We start from the raw sequence: 21,897 nt of genomic DNA, 5'->3' as shown, positions 1-21,897 counted from the left end.
CTATCACTCCCGCAAGTCGCCATTAACCGAAAACATATAAAGCGCCATAACTAAGCACTAAATTAAGATATAAAACTGTATTTTGGCACTGGGCATCGCAGTAGGCATCTGTGGGCAAAAAATTTTGAAAAAGTTGGCGTGGCCCCGCCCTCTGAAAAGTTTAATGTATGTATCTCCTAAAGCACTAAGGCTACAACTAATTCGAAATTCGCCCAGAACAAATACTACAAAAACTCCTACCGACAGTGTGAAAATGGATGAAATCAGATGAAAGCTCCGCTCAGTCCCCATATAACGGTACTGTTAAAAACTACTAAACGCGCGATATCCACTTGTCAAGACTTTATAGGAGCCGATGCAAAAATTGACGATGGGCTTGGCACCGCCCTATTTTTGGTGAAATCCGATATCATGGCATTATTTTCATTTTCTTAGGCAAGACTTTATAAGAGCCGGTATAAAAATTGACGATGGGCGTGGCACCGCCCACTTTTTGGTAAAATACCATACGTCTAGACAATACAGATCGATATTGATTTGGTACATGGCATTCTTTTCACATTCTTATGTCACGTTGTTAAAATGTGTGAAACCAAGCCTACTTCCCATATAGCACATTTTTAAATACCGCTTGATTCTTTCAGTTTCCAGTAAACAAATCAAGAAGAAATGAATAATAATGCCTTTGGCGTATGCCACCTTATGACAAAAATATAGTAAACATATAGATATGTAATACCTGGAATCAAGTGCAGATCATTTTGACGAACAATTTGGTCATTTTAGTAACAACTTGAACAACGTTTCCAATTATTAAAGTGTAAAATATATCTTTCTGCACATTTATAGAATTTACTACTTCTATTATTAAAGTAATATATGCTCTCCTAAGCAATCTAAAAATGATTACCAATAACAAGCAATAAAGAGTAATTTAATGAATGAATATATTTTTAAATCACATATCTTTAAATTTGTCTTTCTACCTATTTAGCTATTAAGATTTTCCTGCCCGGAGAATTATAAGGAAAAAAACAAATTCACAAAATGATTTTTAATGACGTTAAAATTAAATTGAATGAAATGAAGCATGGCTCCATCACTTCACTTTCCAAAGAATAACGTAAACTATCATATTAAATGGTATGAACTGAATGACGAGAAAGAAAATATATTTGTGTAGGAATTGATATGTAAACAAGCAAGGAAGGGTTAAGTTCGGATGCAACCGAATATTTCATACTCTTGCAACTTACACAAATCAAAGCCAGGGGAATGTTTTATGTTGTAAAACGTCAACCTGAGGAAAAAAAATCATATAGAGTAAAGTCAACCGGATTTTCGAAAATCCTGATATTTTTTATATAGGGGCTAAGTCAAGTTTTCGCACAAATGTATCTATTTAAGACACAAAGGTACACTATTATAAGTAAAACACGCCCTCTTATTTTTGGTAAGATAACTCACATATTGGCCGACATATACGCTATAAAGTTACCGAGAATTTCGATTATCTTTATATTAGGTACATATATGGGGGCTAAGGGAAGTATTAATCCGATTCAACGCATTTTTGACATACAGCCATACCATTGTCGCAGAAGTACTATCTCTGAATTTCAATTATATACATATCTCAGACATTGACCGATACTTTAGAACAAAAGTCAACTATAGGTACCGGGGTACTAATATCCGGTACCTAGGGGCTTGAACACTTTGTATTCGATTTGAACAACTTTTGGTCATAAAGTGACATACACTAAAGGCATTTTCGTGCAAAGTATAATCCTGTTTTATTTATACATATATATGTATATGTATATAATAAGAGGTTTAAGGCTATATACATATACATACATACTTATATTAACATACATACTCATGCATATATAGACATCATATTATATCTAAAGAAGTTCCACATATTACATACTAATGCTTTTTATTGCGTTTTAGTATTTTAATCAACCTCTCAGCTGTTTTTGAATTCGCAATTATAGTGCTACCCTAAAAGTTTTTTCGTTACCGGACGGTTGAACGAGTATTACTTACTCGATTTTCAAAAATACTCACGTAGCTCGGTAGACATACATATCAATAATTATATGGCAATGTTTTGTTTCAGTGAATGCATAGGAAATGTTCAGTAGGAAGTCTAGCTGTGGAGTGTTAATAAAAAATTATCGCATATAGAATAATAATAAATGCTTTTTAAACCGAATGCGCGTTGATTGTTAACTTCGTATAAAATATACACACATATGACGTACATATTATTTACGTATTTACAAATTTAGTATATACGGACTACCCACACACATAGACAGATTTATATACATGCATATGTACATATACATATGTATGTATGTAAATCCATGCGCATGCGTCAGCTTGAAATTAATGTATGTACATATGTATGTACATATGCATTAATTAAGCGAACGTCAACAGGTAAATGAACTTAAACACGAGTATATCAGTTAATAATTTTGTTCCTATGGCATGGGGAAAAACTCCCACTGTTCTAAAAATCTATTACAAAAGTTATGGTTCTAATAGCCTTTCTCCCTCAATATTTTTTTCTATTCAAAAATAAATCTATATTGAACTTTCAACAATATATGTAGATACTTTGAAACGATTTCTTTAATCAGAAATATTTCATTGCTATACCTTTCTATGTAGGTGTATATGTATATATGTACACACTACATACATAAATAGATCATAAATATCAATATTATATTAATTTATTTCATTCGAACATAAACATACTTAAACCTACGTATGCACGTGCTTAAATCTACATACTCATTTATATAGGTTTACTTTTATTTTTACTACAAATGAGCAAAAATTACTTATCCAATCACCTAATATCTTTCATCGCATTGCAAATAGAAATTTTTGTCATCAGTGAAGGTATATGTATATAATATAATATAATATATAACATATCCTTAACACACATGCCCAGCGTCCGAAGGGAAGTAATTGTAAACTACCATACTCGTACTTAGCAACTGGTAGAAACTGCAAGCGCTACTTTCGGTTGACTGTAAGCAGTCCCATATTAGTTCAAAAATACACAAAAAAATTCCATAAAGGAAAATCATCGACGAAAGTCGCGAAGAGCTTTCTAAAATGCGTTCTTTTCGCGGAAAGAAAATATTCTTTTAAAGAAAATACGCATGTGTCAGAGTATATAGTAGCGCACAGTTTGTTCGAATAACTACTCTGCAATGCTTGTCGAATCGAAGAGAGCTAAGTCGGATTGATTACAATTATGGTATGTCTAGTTGCATACTGGTAGATTTTATCACCAATTCGATATTGCAAGTTAAATTTGCATATCGCATAAGTATACAATATATTATGTATACGTTATAATTGTATGTGAATAATAATTGTTCTCAAACCTTTGTGCTTCTAACCAAGGGAAAAATATTTAACTAGCCTTATCTGGCAAATAATTACAGTCTGTCAAGTAAGAGTGTGGTCGACTTTACCGACAGTTAATGAAAGATTTCGCTCTAAAGGCCTAACTATAATGTGCATAAGCTAGCTTAAGCCAGCGTAAGCAACTGCCCGAATACACACAAATTGTATGTTGCGACTTTAATGTACTTTACATCAAGTTTCGTTAAGTTTTTTCAAACGTCATTTGCATAAGGAAAATGCGAAACTGGTCACATTTTCCGTACGGAATCAGCTGTTTTCGCTTTTTGTCAACAGATACATCATTTTGAATTTGAAGATGGAGGACGATGAAGACTTTCTACAAAATTTAATCGAAAATATTGAAGAAAAGAAATGTTTTTACGACAAACAAGATGCCTTTTATTTAAATCGCGCGTATATAAAAAAATCTATGTGGTCAATCCTCTTCATTTCTAGGAATCGTACAAAAAAACCATCCTAATTCCTTATCCTGTTAATTTCCCTCACTGAACATGACCGAACTCTTTTTTTAATTTCATTAATTTTTGTTAATATGCATATTTAGTCTAAAACAGAAGTAAGCATTTTAATTGTTTTTAAATCTTTTAATTTTCTATTCATTTTTGCAAAATCCAAACGAAATATAAAATCAATACACAAATTGTTTATTGACCATTTTCTCATCTGCATGTAAGTACATTATAGTCATTCAAAAGTCTACTCTCCGTTCCTTATGCATTTGACAGGCTTTTCGTTAATTTTTTGACAGTAACGCTCTATCGTTCAGTCGTTGTCGAGCCAGCATGGATAATATGATACGAGACTCTCGCATTGGCTCTAATTTCTCTCTCAAACGGGTTCCCTGATTATTTGACAACGAAGGAGATCAGGGAATTTCAATCAGCTGAATTCAGAAAAGGCGGGATGCCAGAAGTAAACCGTTATATTTACTTGACGAAATTAGTGTGAAATGAAATTTCATCGAACTGTGCGAACATATTTTGGCAAAATAAATGTTTATGCAAATTAATTAATGATTTTGCATTTTAGCATTTATATATGTATGCATTTTCAAAGTGTTTAATTTAGTGTTTTGTATAATTTATTAAATACCCAATCTAATATTTTCAACAGTGGCATCATTGGCAAATGTTATAAAAAAATGCGAGTTTTGACAGCTCTCTCTCGAATCAAAGAGTCTCGTATCAAATTATCCATGGAGCCAGCAACGAATTAACATCACGCAGGACTATAGCGCAAAATCAAATATGCGCTGCGAGAAATATGCTAGGATTCTAAATGCCTTTGATGCTATGCAATGTCTTTTATGTTCCAAGTCTTTTAAAGATAATAGGGAATATATCCTTAAAAGACATTTTGTTAATTTTCATTATACTATTAATTATTTAGATTAGATGCTTAATTTTAATTCCAATTTCTCTCTGGGCTACTTTTTTTTCGTGCTCACCAACACCGTGACAGATCCTCTCATGCCGACCACTGGCCTTGTCAACAAAGGTTCAGTTGTCGTTGATCTTTTGAAAGAGAATCACGTTAAACGTCATGAGTGCTAAGTACGCGTCGCGCTACGAGGCTGTGTTCATTTGCATCCACCCGAAAGGTCCCAAAATGTCGCAATCAGCGGTTGCTAAATATATGAGAAAGTCGAAGGCATTTGTACAGAAGTGGATACAGCGATATAAAGTGGCTAAAAATGTCGATGATTTACCAGAACGTGGTTCGATAGGAAAAGTGAACAAAAAAGATGAAAAAAGAATAGTGAATCTGTTTTCGCGGAATCCTGCTTTAACACTACGGCAAAAACAAGCAAAATTAATGGCAAAAGGTTTAGATATATCCTACGAAACTATCCGAACCTTTCTTCATACTCTTGATCTGAAATAACGCAACACAATGAAGAAGCTTCTGTTAACTTAAAAACTTGTGACAAAGCAACTCGCTTGGGCGCATGAGAATATTGATAGAGATTTTGAAAATACCATTTCGCCGGTGGTGACTGGACACATTATTGACCAAATTGCATCATTGTTTTTAATGTGTACAATGTATATGTATATAAATATGAAAGTTTCATAAAATATTTTTTTTATAAATTATCCCGACCACGCTCTTACTTGACAGACTGCAATACATTTCGGCAAGATAAGTGTGTTGGAAAACAAAAATTATATTAATAATGTACAATATACTGTTGTTTCAACAATGTATACAATTCAGACGAATTGAGCTATAGCGAATATTATAATATCTCCACAACCTTTTTGTAATTCATGGATAGTTCATCAATTACTCTCCAACATGAAAAACTTCAATATATAAGTATTTACATTTATAAAATTAATACCCAACATCATATTACTATACCATCTTTGAATAATTACACTTAAATTCACGATTATGGAACAACGTAGAGAACAGTCGATGTAGTGTTGCCAAAACAAAAAAAATAGTACAATATAAAAATTACATTTTTGTAGGTAATCAATAGTCTCTAACTATGACTAATCCACGACACGTATCTAGGCTAATAAATTGTATATGTTTGGTTCGTTAGGAGAACGGGCCACTTACTAATGCAGACTAGAAGTACTATAGTATAGGAGACAATTATTAAGAGAAAGTAAAATTTAGGCAAAATAATTAAACAATAAGTTATTATCTCATAATAGATGGTATAATAATGAAAATTAGAGTACTAGTTTATGTATAGTGCAACATATATGACGATTTTTTTATATTATAATTTTATTTATATTTTAGTTTAGCAATGATACAATTCTTTTACATCTGTACAAAAAAAAAAATTATGTACATTCTAACATTTGAAAATATTCTATATTATTTGCATACTAATATATAAGCTTATATGTATATATTTAATAAACATTAATTGATATTTATGTCGCTTGGGGAAGTAGTTCACAGAAAACCAGAAATAATTCATCATTTAATTCTAGCTAAACTCGAATATCAGATTAAAAAACTTTCAATGATATTCAAATACTCAAATGGAAAAAAATATTTGTATAACTAGTCTAAACTCGCGGCTCCGCTTGCTCTTTATTGTCAAGGATATCGTTTATCGTGATAACAATATAATGGAATAAATAGTTAAGCTGGCAATCTACAATTTTTTATTGACATCGTAAATCACTTAAGATTAGTACATACATACATAAATATGTATGATGTAACAACATCTTCACAGTCTCTGCATCTGCATCGTATATCGTCTCACGCCAATATCTAATCATATGGTAATGTTTTGTCCATCGAATGTAATTGCAAAATCGACGGCTAATACCCAGATACTACACTTAAGAAAACACAGACTTGATCGTTCCTTTTAAATTTTGCATTGTTCTGTGCAATGCTTCAGGAATATTTGTCGCACTCATCTCAAATTATGATTCAATCTTTTCTTATTCAGTTAAACTAAAACCACTGTACCCTGCATGTGATTTTTTTTTTTTGAAGAAAGAAATTTTTCAAATAATTCTTACATGAATATTGAACACATGCTTATGTTTTGAAATATAATTTTTTTTATTTATGAATTGTTATGACTTTTAACATAAAACGTTAGAAAGTAGCTTATGTAAATCGGTTCAGCCGTTCTTGAATTATAAATACGAGTATACACAAATAGCGAAATCGAGGGTAATTTTGCAAAAAAGGCCGTCGTTAGGACCTTCTCCAGGACTTTTTTTTCACATTTTTCGGGCGTAATGCGCGGACATACAAAAAATGTGTTTCATTTTTATATATAAGATATACAAATTATTTGAATATGTACATATGTACCAAAATCTTAAAATTGAAAATGCCTTACCTTTCCAGATATATCTATCACAATTTGGTTATCTGCCTGCATCAGCCCGTAATCCTGCAAACGGCGGTTTACTTGATGCAACCACATGGACTAAAGCTGTGCAAGATTTCCAGAGTTTTGCTGGCTTAAATGTAACCGGAGACTTGGATGGAGAAACTTTGGAGCTAATGTCATTGCCACGGTGTGGTGTTAGGGATAAGGTGGGATTTGGCACCGATAGTCGTTCTAAGCGATACGCTTTACAGGGAAGCAGGTGGCGTGTTAAGGCTTTGACATATAAAATTTCTAAATATCCTAAACGACTCAAACGTAACGATGTTGACGCCGAAATAGCACGTGCTTTCAGTGTATGGAGCGATTTCACAGATTTATCATTTACTCCGAAGGCTTCTGGACCAGTTCACATAGAAATTAAGTAAGCATTTTTTTTTTAATAAAAAATTTTTAGTTGATTTAATTCATATGTACATACATATGTTATACTATGTTCAGACCGAAAAATTCAAAGATTAGATTACATTTAATCATTTCATAACCCAACAGTGTTCTCACTGCCGTTAGAAAGATCAAAAACCAGCTGTTATTGTCATTCATGAAGTCACATCGCTTAATATTTATCAAAAGAAAAGATTGTCATATAGTAGTTTGAAATAAAAGCCGTCTTTTTTCAAATGTTTTCCATATAATAGAAATAGTGAATGCATTTTTTCATTTGTTAAGTCGATTTTCAGGTGAAATTAGATTCATTGCTATAAAATAAATTTGTTTGTTTACATTTTTTCCCTTTGTAGTGTCTAAATCAGCTGTGATAATGTAACAGTTTTCCAGTGCTGACTAGTATTTTTCCAGTGCTGACAAGTAGATTGCGCAAAATCAGAGTCGCACGGACAGATTTAGCGTGGATCAGTTTCAAATCATTTCAATGAAGTGATTTGGAACTGTCATTTTTGTATGGCGAAATCTTGATAAATTTTTAAGATTAGTGGGATAATCCATTCAACGGCCGAAATCGTGTGATTAAGTGTCGGTCTGAACATAGCATTATATACATAATATAAGTAGTTATACACCTCGATCATTGAATAACTTCAAATTTAAGTCAATAAGTAATATCTATTTTATAGATTCGTTGAAAGCGAACATGGGGATGGTGACGCATTTGATGGGGTCGGTGGTACCTTGGCTCACGCATTCTTTCCTGTCTTTGGCGGTGACGCACATTTTGATGATGCTGAGTTATGGACAATTGGATCACCTCGTGGCACAAACCTTTTCCAAGTTGCAGCCCACGAATTTGGCCATTCATTGGGCTTGTCTCACTCAGATGTGCGTTCTGCTTTGATGGCTCCATTTTATCGTGGATTTGACCCCGTATTTAAACTTGACTCCGACGACGTTCTAGCTATTCAAGCTCTGTATGGTAAGAAAACTGTTGGAGTAGCTGATCGTGGTGGTTTCCCAAAAACTACCCAAAGACCAGTGATTTCAGCACCAAAAGTTCCACGGGACGACCTCATTTGCAAAGATCCAAAAGTTGACACTTTATTTAATTCGGCCGATGGACAAACATATGCATTCAAAGGAAACAAATATTACAGGCTTACTGAAAACTCCATTGCAGACGGTTATCCCAAACTTATATCGGATGGCTGGGCGGGTTTACCTGGTAAAAAAAAATTAAAAAATAGAATGTAATATCCAAATACATTTGTGATTTTTTAAATAGGCGATATAGATGCAGCATTTACATACAAAAATGGCAAGACATACTTCTTCAAGGGTACCAAATATTGGCGTTACAATGGACGACAAATGGATGGTGATTATCCAAAGGAAATTAGTGAAGGATTTACAGGAATACCAGATCATTTGGATGCTGCTATGGTTTGGGGAGGTAATGGCAAAATTTACTTCTACAAGGGTAGTAAATTTTGGCGCTTCGACCCACTAAAGCGGCCGCCAGTTAAATCAAGTTATCCAAAACCCATCTCAAATTGGGAAGGCCTGCCAAATAATATTGATGCTGCATTGCAGTACACCAATGGCTATACATACTTTTTCAAGGGTGATAAATACTACAGATTCAACGACAGAACATTTTCGGTAATTTTTTTTTTAGATCATAGATTTAAACTGATATACATTGAAAACTGAGCTAAATTAATTTTATGTAATGTAAAATTCTCTTTACTGAATAGGTCGACGCGGCAAATCCGCCATTCCCTCGACCATCTGCCCACTGGTGGTTCGGATGCAAAAATGTGCCGTCATCAACAGGTAATATAATTGAAAATTCCTACGAACCATTTTTGCACTCGGCATACAACAATGATGAAAATGACGAATCACTACAATTCGAAGCAGGTGAGTGGAACCGACCGAGGATCACATTGTGAGATTGAAAAAAGCAATCAGCCGTTAAATATTTATATCACAACTAATGTAAAGTTGTTAACTTCATAAGATCTCTTACCCGTTTTATAATAATTTGAAATTTCTTTGAAATGTTACAAAAAGGATCAATATGGTATGTCACATCTCATCGAGTTATATAATATGTGTTTATGTATGTATTGGTCTTAATTCATTACTTACTGTGTTGTTTTTTGTGTTACCTTTAATGTATAAGTGCTTACATGAAATAGACGAATCTGGATGTGTTAAAGTGTTCATTGGCGCTGTTATAAATTTATTCCAACTGATACTGGTTAAATGGAACAAAGCCTCATAATACTTTTTTCACAAACAATGCATGTTATATCATATAGTATCAATATTGAATTTTTAAAATCACGCAGAGTACCAAAAAAATTTCATATACTATGTTCTATATCAACCACCTCTCATTCCTATCTCTCCCTAAGAACATACGAATATATGTAATATTAATATATAGTAAGTATGTGATTTAAAATTCTTATTTTTTTCAATTGCGTAAAAACTATTATACTAAATGAAGACATAATTTTTAAAACGAAAATGTACGAAATTCAAATGTATATGTGCTAATTCATTAAACCTTTCTAACAAGATAACATCAAAAATACCGTAGTATATTAACAATGTGAAATATGATAAGTAAATAATCATATGATCATTTCACCAGTAATCGTATGTAATCGACTCTAAATAATCAATCATTTTACAGAACGGCAATTTATGTAGCAAACAAATAATTCCTTTACTGAATTTTAATAATCATTGGCAATATTAGTAATTCAATTAGTTTGTGAATATTAATCTCATCCGATTTTCATTTAACTTGTCGCTTAAACATAATAGGGCTCTCATTGAATTTCTCATCCCGATGATTCAACATACCGTTAAGAAAACAATATAATAATTGATAACCTTAAAATTTTAGTAAAAATATAAACAACTGAATACAGAACTCACAAGTTTCTTCGGAAACGGTAACCTGGTCGGTTTCACTAATCTACAATTGGAGAATAGTGATTATATATATAAATATAACACATATATTATAAACAAAATGCAAATCCTATAAGATAAAAAATAAGCAGTATTTAACAATGTAATTAACAAACGCACTTGATTTATCTGTCGCACGGGTATATAAAGCTTATTTACTAATCAGGGAGCATAATATTAATTTTGCTGAAGCAGACTCATAGCATATGAAGTTTTGGAGCTTTTATTAACATAATACTATTGTAACACTTCTCTTAAACATTTAGAATAATGAGTGAGGTTCCAGCCTAATATCAAATCATCAAGTAGTAAAAAGAGACAGCATGCACCATATACGAGTACATTACAATTCATCAATGCCCATCTATCCGTCTGTCTGCATATATGCGAACTAGTTCTCCAGTCTCGCTCTGAGATTTTGCACACGATCTTTCCTGCCAATTAAGCCGCTCACTTGCCGTAACCCTCAAATCGGACCACGATAGCATACATACATCTGTCATACAAACTGAACGATTAAAATCAAGTTCTTTAACAGAAGACTTTTTTAACAAACGGCGAACCTTCACGAAACTCAGTATGGACTATTGACCAAGGTAGTGAACTAATATTGACGACATTTTCCAGATCGGACCACTATACCATGTAGCATCATGTAGCTATCATTAAAACTGAACGATCAAAATCAGGTTCTTCTATTGAAACTTTTTTATTTGTGAAGAGTAGTTACATTTTTTAAAATTTTTTATACATTAAACATTATAAAATTAGTACCTTCCTGATTGCAGACAACGTAGAAGAATTGTTAACTTGTAGTAATCGTTATATGTCGAATAGATAGGAATACGGGTCATAAGCACGTGTAAAGATATGTTCAATGGCATTTAATATGGTAGTTGAATAGTAGTAAAATATTACTTTTCATTTATCTGATATTTTAAATCCTCATGCGAAGTATACATGTACATACATATATATCTATATCTATATATGTATGCATATAAAAGAAAGTCGTGTTAGTTACACCATTTATAACTCAAGAACAGCTGAACCGATTTAGCTGAAAATTGGTGGGAGGTAGCTTAGGACCAGGGTAAGGACATAGGATACTTTTTATCTCTTTATGTTCAAATTCAATACTATTCATAAATACAAAAATTATATTATAAATCATAAGCATTTGTTCAAAATTCATGTAAGAATCCTTTGAAAATTATTGGTTGACCTAAAAATGCAATATCTTCTTAACTAATTCTCATAAACTTAATAATAGAAGTCATATAGATGGTATTAGTAGTACTAACTATGTATCAGCCACAGCAAAACGTGGACGTGTCCTCTAGTACGTATATAAAAATTGATTTTATTTAAGTGTTGAGGTGCAAATAGTCATCCAGTATCATTTAAAACTTCGTAGTTATTGAAAAACGTGCATGGTTAAGCTAAAAATGTTGCTGTAAAAATACTACTAGATACATACTTATGTTCATACATGTACATATACATATGTATGTACATACCAGAGAACTGCTACAAGTAATAAATTTTTATTCATAATCGAGTATTGATCCGTTATTCTGTCTAATTCTGCCAGTTCGATTCATGTACACGAATCGAACCGGTTGTCTTCAAATAGAGAACAACTTTGAATCAGCGGTTAGCTTATACTCGTACATGATTTGTTTATGAACGTTCGCATTAGCATTGTCACACATGATTCAAATCAATCCAGCAGAAAATTTGCTGTACTCGTACTCGTAGCTTCCCCGCAGTTACACATTCGTTCGATTCAAGCAATCGTCGCAATTCTATCAACTCACATGATACGATTTGAATCGACGTCAGCCATACTGTTTACTCGATCGTGATTGCCGAATATCAGATTGTTCATGTCGCATCAAATCAGTTGACGCTGGTCGGTACTCGAACTGATCAACAATGTTGTCTATGATGAACTGAATTGATTTGATTGCCTTTTTGGCAGTTTGTTCTGATTTAATCATACTCGTTGCTGCTTTCTGGTACATACTATATGATACATATGTACGGATTCAAAAAAGTGCAAATAGTGTTTTCATAAGTTCAAAAAAATTACATCTTGCAATTAAATAACGATTATTTAGTAATATCTTTTCTATATGCAAGTTTTTATTCATATTTTCGGCATGTCCGTTTGCTTTATTGGGCAGTAGTAACTAATTGAAACTTTAATTAATTACTAATTTACTTAAAATAAATTGCATAACAAATGCATGCTATTTTTATATTGTTAAAGTTATTATATATATAAATGAATGCCGATTTTCACTGTTATTTTAGTCGTATTTTATATATACATATATAAGTATGCTTAGTAAATGTATACATATGTAGGTACATTCACAACTGTTTCCATCCTTGAGGTTGCAAATTGTTTATGCACTCCGCACTGTACTTCTTAGTAAATAACTTTGATCGGTTAGGCACCGCATTATCTTGAGATAGTTTTTAAAAATGTATGACATCTAAAACACATTTTGTTGAATTTGGTTTATTTTGCAGGCATTAAAAAACTTGGCTGAACTCACAAATTCCTTTCTTTCATACAAATATGTATGTAGTTACAAATATATAATACCTAACCTAGAACACATTTGAAGGTAAATAATCAAGGATTAAGTAGTACTTATATTCGAAATGTAGGCACGGATATACCTATTTGTTGCCAACAAACAATGTATGCATCAATTCGTGTATACAAAAGCAATCAGATGTGTTGATGGTTGAGTATGGTGAATCTGCGTGCGTATGCCTTAGGCTATCATCTCTCATCGATGCAGATATGTATGTAGCTGCGAGTAGTTTTAAAAGAATTAGACATGTTTTTACAAATAGCTTAATTAATTCAGTAGCAATTATAAGTATTTACATGCACTAATATGTTAGTTTAGAAAATTATTATAGTAGTATTTATACAAATTCGTAGTGAGTAGTTTGGAGGGATACTGCATCTCAATGTATGTAGTTATATCCATAAATGTATTTTTTTATGCACACTATCGAAGTAAATATGTATAAATTTTTATTTAAATAATTCTTACATTTCTTTTTTGCCACGATCACATACAAACATATATTTGCGACGAAAAATTGGCACTGTTGGAAATTTTTAAATATTTTTACAACTGAAAGATGAGAATCTTGGCAGAGGGAATATCCCTGGTTGGATGTGGAACATAGCGAATTCCTTCTTTTAAGTGTGTCATAAATATTTCTTAGTTGTATCCAACGATATCTTTTTAAACATAAAAATAGTGTAAAAAGAGACAACTTACAAGTTAAATAAAATAGTGTAAGAATATTAAGGGTCTTAGAACAATATTGCTTGTAAATTTGTTAGTTAATTTTTGTGTGCAAAGCAACTAAAGTTGATAATTATCATCAATACCGTGTATAATCGTGGAACTAGGCAGACAATCCAGCACATCGCTATTATCATCCAGCTTCCTCATTCATCAAAATATTACATATCGCTTGTCTTCGTCAAACTATGTCCAGCTCATGGAGGTTGTGCGCCCTGCAGCAGTAGCAACAGTTGAAGCTGCGCTATTACGAGTAAAATAAATTCCAAGAAAGAGAAAACTAGCGCTTACTTCTGTGGTCGCACCGTCTCCATGCCGTATTTCCTGCTTACATGCGACGAGTATTAATATGACAAGATTGCTTCCTAAGCCACAACACCACACGTACGTGAGAGTTATTATTTATTGTCGATTGCTAGTACATTTTATTTTTCATATTTATTGATTTTGTTGCTAAGAAAAACTTGTCATTAAGAGATTTTTCAGTAAAATACTATTTGATTATTATGTGTAATAATTTCTTATCAAAAGCTTACACACAATGTTTAGGGTATTCCTGATAAATTCAAAATTATATGCCCAAACAAATTTTTGCCAAAAACAATTTTCCTAACTCTGGCATGAACGAGCTTTACACAAGATTCTTCAGTGAAATCGAATACAATAATTAAATCTCTTAATGAATTTATGTGTATACATATGCTTTTGTTATATACATATGTATATGTAAATGTATTATATTACTATATACATAAATATTTATATATTTCAGCCAATATTATTTATGATGCTAATATTTGTTATATTATAATATAAAGCGCCACATCTCCTTAGCCTTTAATTAATACATCTAATTTATTTAAATACTTGGGGATTCTTTACATAGGAATAACAGATGTTCATTACCTTGTACAGCAATATAACGATGAAAATTAATCTTTGGTCATTTTACTAATATTCATTCAAAATCATGATTAATACAAAGTGCAAAAAAGATGCATGAAATCGTCATTATTTAAAATTGATCTTTTCTAGCAGAGAAATTTTTAAACATCCACGAAATATATTTGCAAAAACTTTAGGATAAATACATACATATATCTGAATTCTTTGTTGATCTTAATTAAATTTTCACGAATATTCGAGCGCTCATTTAAATTATTGATTTAATTTATTAAAAAATCATAATAAAAACGAACGTAAAAAGATACATTTAAATACCAGATAGATAAAAAAAAGTCAATTTAGGGCTTTCTACTTTAAAATGTTTCCCTCTTGTCTGCTTTGCTTTTTTTTCTCATAATACGTATATTCTTTAAAAAGTTATGTTTATAAATACTTTGATTTTTCAAAACGCAGTAGGCCTTATGCACTTGCACGAATTCAACGAACTCTTCTTTAACTTCAATGCCAAAGAAAATCTTTACTTTTACGTTATTTTCATTCGCTTACAAATTCAAATAATAATACATTTTTTCTTGAAGGTTACCCTTTCGATTTAAAAACGCCACTTTTACATTGTTCAAGAACGATTTCACTCTACAGAGATAATACCTTCGTATTATGCTTAATGTATAAGATTATACATTTGGAGGTGACAAAATACCCGTTTTTCGTTTTTTTTTGAAGAGCCAAATAAAAATAATTTATAATCTTATTCATTCGATCATTACCTATCCATATAGGTATTCAAATCGATCGGTTCATACGTTTGGGAGAAATATTCTTCCCCTGCTCTGAAAACAGCGATGCCGTTTGAATATCTCCACCCGTTTACGCCAATTTTTGATGACCCGGTGCAGCACTTTGGCTGGAGCTTCCGCCATAGTGCGCTGAATGTTGCTTCGAGCTCCTCGAGCGTTGCTGGTCGATTGGCGTTAACCTTTGATTTAACATACCAAAGACCTTGGCGGCCATTTGAGTGGGTAATTTCTCGAAATTAACGAGTCGCCAAACTTTGCACTCAATAGTCGACAAATAAGAGTATCAGAGTCTCGATTTCATCAAATTTTGAAAGAAATAAGGCATGACGATGCCGCCATACCACAATCCCCAACAAAAGGTAAATTTTTGAAGATACAATTGCTTTTCCTGAACTTGAATGTATCCCCGTATTGACGGTTATATCTCCCAGAAGAATACCGATTTCCAATCTCCTTAATTAAAGACTACTTCAAAAAATAGGATTTCAATAATTTCAAGCACTATATTTATATGTTTATAAAATACTATTGTAATGTTAAATACAAGTCTACAACTACCTTTAACATTATTTGAATGTATTAATAGACATAATATAGCAATTCGCTGTGGGTATACTAAATTATTATTTATTTTTATTTTAATCCATTGTGAAAAACAAACACAGACTCCTGAAGTCTGTTCTATGACGAAGTTCCTGAGTAAGGAATGGCTTTTTAAAGCAATAAATAATAATTTTTATATTACCGCCAATTTGATAGTACGAAATTTCATGGGGGAAAAGTTCTATCCAGTTATGCATACTTTAATTTAATATACAATAGTATAGAAAATATTCAAGTTAATCTACAAAAAAGTTAGTAGAGTATAATAATATGATTATATACATTCACAAACAGGAAATGACGATCATCAAGCTCATGACGAGTCTCCCGAAGCCGATGTTTCGAGACAAAGCAACTCTGCGAACAAACATTATACATCACACAACTGGAGTATGTTCTTGGCGACGTCTTTGATGGTGCTTATTTATAATTTTAAAAGTAGATAATAATCACGCAGACTAAAGAAATGGATATTAACATACATAATATAACGCCAAATATATGAGCAGAGAAATTGTATATTCACCTCCTTCGAGTTCAATAAATGGCCGCACCTCCTCCCTCCTTAAGTGTTTGAAACTTATGTACACGAAAATTAGCTTTAAAGAAATGTATAAATAAATGTAATTACGTACATATGTACTTAGATCATAATTATACCTTTAAGCTCATTTCTTAGTTTTAGCAATTCAAACAAATTGTGACATTTTATCTAACTTAGTTTAGCCTATAAATTTTAGTTTTCCAAGTAAAGCATTTGTGGTAATGGGGCAGAAGAATGACCCAATAGTTCTAATATAAGTGAAAAGTGCAAAAACATCATTGTTGAAAATTCCGAATTTTTCAAGTCGTGTTCTAAACAAATCAAAATAGATCATTTCTAGTGAGTTTTTAATCCAAAGTCGACAAAGGTATTTTTGAAACCAAATTTACCCTTTTGTTATTAGGTTTCAAATATTTTTTACTTAATATATTTAACCATCTAAAGTGCTCTCTTAAGAATTTCTCTTAACCGAGTACAGTTTTCATGCCTAGGCGGTCCAGAAATGTTCACATGTACATAATTAAATATTGTATTTCATCATAACATAAGTAAAAGTATTTAATTTTGTTAATATGCAATTTTCTGCCTTAAACCCATTGTAAAGCAAATTGTAACTTTCAATAATATTTTTTATAAATAAGAAATTTATGTAAGTTGGGAATTATAATAACATTTTTATTATTATTTCCTAGTATTTGTACATTTTATTGTGTGAGAGACGTTTCCAAACCACGGAATTAATATTTAACTCCAGATATCGAAGTCATGATAGGTTTGTTCAAATGTTTGTATGTATATACTTTTGTAAATAAGCTCAAATGGAATTTTCGCAAAATACATACTTACATTAAAATTCACCTGTTTTATTTTCTTATGTATATTTTCATTTCGGGGTGAAGCAACAATTATTCGAACGTGCCTCGGAAAAAGAAGTAGGTGTCCCTCATAACTTTTTGCTGGATCATCTTATTCTTCTTTATTGGCGTCAACACGGTGATATCCGAGTTTACAACAGCGCGCCAGTCGTTCTTCCATTCCGAGGCTGTTTTCTACTTTTCATTGAACTTCTACACAGTAATCCTGGTGTTGGATCATCGGAAACCAAAAAACATGATTTATTCATCAGTTAATGGTTTTCTCAGATATCGCTGAGAGGGTATTTCGGATTTCCAATTTAAAAAAAATGCTAATTTGTAATTGTGGAATAAAAATTAACGAATTTGATAATAGCTCTTCGGTGAAATAGCTTAAAAGTTATGAGGGGCACCGACTTTGAAAACGTCAGTTATGGAAAAAACGCTTCTAAAAAATCTGATGCAAAACGATTATAAGATATCATATAAAAATAATAGTAATTTCGTCATTTTTGCTTCAAACGACTTGAAGTTTTAACACAATATTCTTGAAATATTCAGTTAAAAAAATACAACATAAAAATAATAAAAAAACGTACACTCCTTTTAATTAAATAACATACTATGTACGTGATCACCGCGAAGATTAACGAAAAAAAGAAAAATTGGCCACACCTTCCAATGTTTTCTAGATCATATTTTAGTTTCATGCCTTCTTCTAACCTCAAAATATACAATATAGTGATTTTGGTTCCGATTGACTTTATGTCATATTAACATCTTTCCTAGTCGCAGTCCGTTTCGAAAGCTAAAATCCAGACCAGGAGTTGGTGAGGCTACAAATACCTCAGGTCATTTACCTTTTTAATAAAAACTGTTGCGAAAGAATTTAACTTACACTATTCTACGAAATCGTCTGTCTGTGAAAATTATATTAGAATCATCCTCAAATGAGATTTGACCATATAACTATATATGTATGTGATATAAACTCAACCGGAGAGGCGAAATTTAATATACATTTTTAGTTGATGTCGAAAACGACCAGACCAATTCCGTCATTTTCAACACTAAACCCCACTATAAAGCACGGCGGCGGTCTAGAATTTATACCATTATTATATCCTGAACAGGGTATATTAAGTTTGTCACGAAGTTTGCAACACCCAGAAGGAAGCGTCGGAGACCCTTGATCAGTGTGTTGAACTGAGTCGATTTAGCCATGTCCGTCTGTCCATCTGCCTGTATATAAACGAACTAGTCCCTCAGTTTTTAAGATATCGTTTTGAAATTTTGCAAACGTCATTTTCTCTTCAAGAAGCTGCTCATATTGGGTTGTCAAAAAAGTCTTGCGGTATTTTCGCTAGTTGGCGCTGAAAGCGCGTAGTTCTAGTTTTATTCGTCGCATCGGGTCATGCTATACCTTTTTGGAAAGCTCATTTCACGCGTAACACGTGTTTGATTGATTGTCGTTTCTTTTAAGTCGTTCGTGAGTTATAGCGTCGCAAACATGGAGCAAAATAAAGAGAATATACGGCATATTTTACTGTACTACTAAGATGAAGCCAAAAATGCATCTCAAACCGCCAATAAAATTTGTGCAGTTTATGGACCCGATACAGTTTCCATTTCCACCGCACAATGATGGTTTCAACGTTTTCGTTCTGGTGTAGAGGTGGTCGAACATGCGAACCACGCTCCGGAAGGCCTGTCGTCGAAAATTGCGATAAAATCGCTGAATTGGTCGAAAGAGACCGGCATAGCAGCAGCCGTAGCATCGGTCAAGAGCTGGGCATGAGTCATCAAAAATTCATTTCAATTTCAATAAAAATACTGCAAGTCTTTTGACAACGCAAGATATATCTGCCATACAAACTGAACGATCGGAATCAAGTTCTTGTATGGAAAACTTTTGCATTTGACAATGTATCTTCACAAAAGTTGGCACAGATTAAAACTTTTGCATTTGATAAGATATCTTCACGAAATTTGGTATAGATTATTTTCTAAGGCAATAATGTAATCTCCGAAGAAATTGTTCAGATCGGTTAACTATAGCATATAGCTGCCATACAAACTAAACGATCGAAAAAAAGTTCTTGTAAGGAAAACTTTTGCATTTGATAAGATATATTCACGAAATTTGGTATAGATTATTTTCTATGACAAAAATGTAATATCCGAAGAAATTGTTCAGATCGGTTTACTATAGCACATAGCTGCCATACAAACTGAACGATCGGAAAAAAGTTCTTGTATGGAAAACTTTTGTATTTGACAAGATATATTCACAAAATTTGGTATAGATTATTTTCTAAGGCACCAATGTAATCTCCGAAAAAGTTTTTCAGATCGGATTACTATAGCATATAGCTCCATATAAACTGAACACATAGTTACTAAAAGATATGCACCTGTGAAGGGTATATTAGCTTCGGTGCAGCCGAAGTTAACGTTTTTTCTTGTTTCTTGGTAACTTACGCACCGGTCAATCATTTTTTGGACCGCAAGCATTTTCATTTATTCCAAGTGACTCACATGTTTAAAATGCGTACCAAATAATATTATATAATAGATAATGGTGCGATCATATCAGATGTTCAGGTGTAGTTTCTCTGTTTCTACCTGTTTTGTCGTTAATTTCACGTCAATCTTCCGAAAGTTGTGCATGTAAATGGAATAGGGTGTGAAAAAGTGCGGAAAATATTTTCCTAATAATGTATTGATGAACAATTAATTATTTTCTTTGGAGAATACTGCTACGGTAAGTATTTATTAATTTTAAAAATTATGTGGTAGTGCTACGCTTATGAGTAGTAATTTTTGTAGTGGTATTAATTTTTAAAACACGGCGAGTTTTGTACTGAAAAATATTTTATTTATTTTCTGAAGAGATAATATGGACAAGCGACGAAAAAACTTGAATGATGAGGAAACCATAAATTTTTATAACGAATTCTAAGAATTAAGATTGGATCGTGCTGAAGTCCGACTTAGAATCAATCTTATATTTTGTATAGCTTAACCGTACAACCCTTCCTAAAGCTTAAAGAATTTCAGCTTAAAATAATTGAAGGGTTCCTGTTCACATGACTTATGAGCTTTCCACAACAGAAGGTTTGATATCTCTTTCGCTTCTTACCGTAAACCAAGAGGTTCAATCGTTATACCCGAGTCTATCGTGTCGCCAACAAGGAGTCGTAGTCCATCTGCCCATAACGAGTTATGTGTACACTATCATCCCAACCAGACACCACACAACAAAATATTGTAAATTGGACAAAATAAAAGATTAAAGAAAAACAAGAAAACATTACAAAAAAGAAGATAACAAGTAGAGATAAAGAACATAATGCAAATGCATACAAACATGTTTTGGTCCTTATGTTTGACTGTAATGATAACCCAGACATTATCGGGTAAACCACACAATCATGTTTGTTTGCATTCAATAGAAAATAAGATTACATTTAACAAATATTGTATTTCATAAGAAAATAAAAAAAAAAAACAAAGAAATAGATTAAGAAAATTGCAATCACTTTAGTAGTTATATAAGCCGAACATAATTTGAAAAAGGATCAGGATAAAGTATAATGTCACAGAAGTAACATCGTCGGCATTTTTATTCCTCCGCTCGAACAACTAAAACTGGCGCAGTCGGTAAAAACAAACTGCAAAGTTGAGCGATACTAAAAACTGAAGTTTTTTAAGTTTCGTAAGCTTTAGCAACGGGAAGCAAATCCTAAGATTAGCTCCCATTTTAAAGATCTCTTATATATATATAAATATATAAGTCGGTCGGCACAGATAGCCAAGTTTAAGAAACTTAAGTTTCTACACAAGTTATCTGGAACGTCGGAGAGCGACTCCGAGGATTACAATTTGTGAAGGCGAAGAATAGCTTCATTCCGCCCATCAACATTACCAGGAAAAGTGGGATTAAAGATTAATGCCCCACACACAGAAGACGCAGAGAGAGCGAAGTGCACCATACAAAGCAACAACAACAAGTTCAGTTGTATTAAAAGAGGATACATCAGCAATGAATCCAGGCGAGCAGCAACTACTTCAGATGACAGAATCGCAAATTTTGAGGGAAGCTTCAAGAATCATGGACTTT

General features: G+C 32.4%; 1 protein-coding gene across 10 annotated transcripts in view; it reads left to right on the top strand.

Annotated features, from left to right (window-relative positions):
• The window catches only part of LOC105230249 (matrix metalloproteinase-14), a 77,215-nt gene extending 59,438 nt beyond the window's left edge, over window positions 1–17,777 (top strand). For 4 of the 10 annotated variants that reach the window (XM_049451272.1, XM_049451274.1, XM_049451273.1 and 1 more), the window contains exons 3-7: window positions 7,306–7,712; window positions 8,422–8,963; window positions 9,024–9,400; window positions 9,496–9,661; window positions 16,671–17,777. In XM_049451272.1, coding sequence (XP_049307229.1) covers window positions 7,306–7,712; window positions 8,422–8,963; window positions 9,024–9,400; window positions 9,496–9,661; window positions 16,671–16,822 — 1,644 coding nt within the window. In that variant the 3' untranslated portion in view covers window positions 16,823–17,777. The other 6 variants (XR_007422128.1, XR_007422130.1, XR_007422129.1 and 3 more) reach the window with 6 other exon arrangements.
• The last annotated feature ends 4,120 nt before the right edge of the window (window positions 17,778–21,897 follow it).

The sequence above is a fragment of the Bactrocera dorsalis genome, chromosome 3, assembly GCF_023373825.1.
Source record: "Bactrocera dorsalis isolate Fly_Bdor chromosome 3, ASM2337382v1, whole genome shotgun sequence".
Lineage (NCBI taxonomy): Eukaryota > Metazoa > Arthropoda > Insecta > Diptera > Tephritidae > Bactrocera > Bactrocera dorsalis.
Note: the sequence above shows the minus strand (reverse complement) of the source record. Positions and strands in the feature narration are given on the sequence as shown.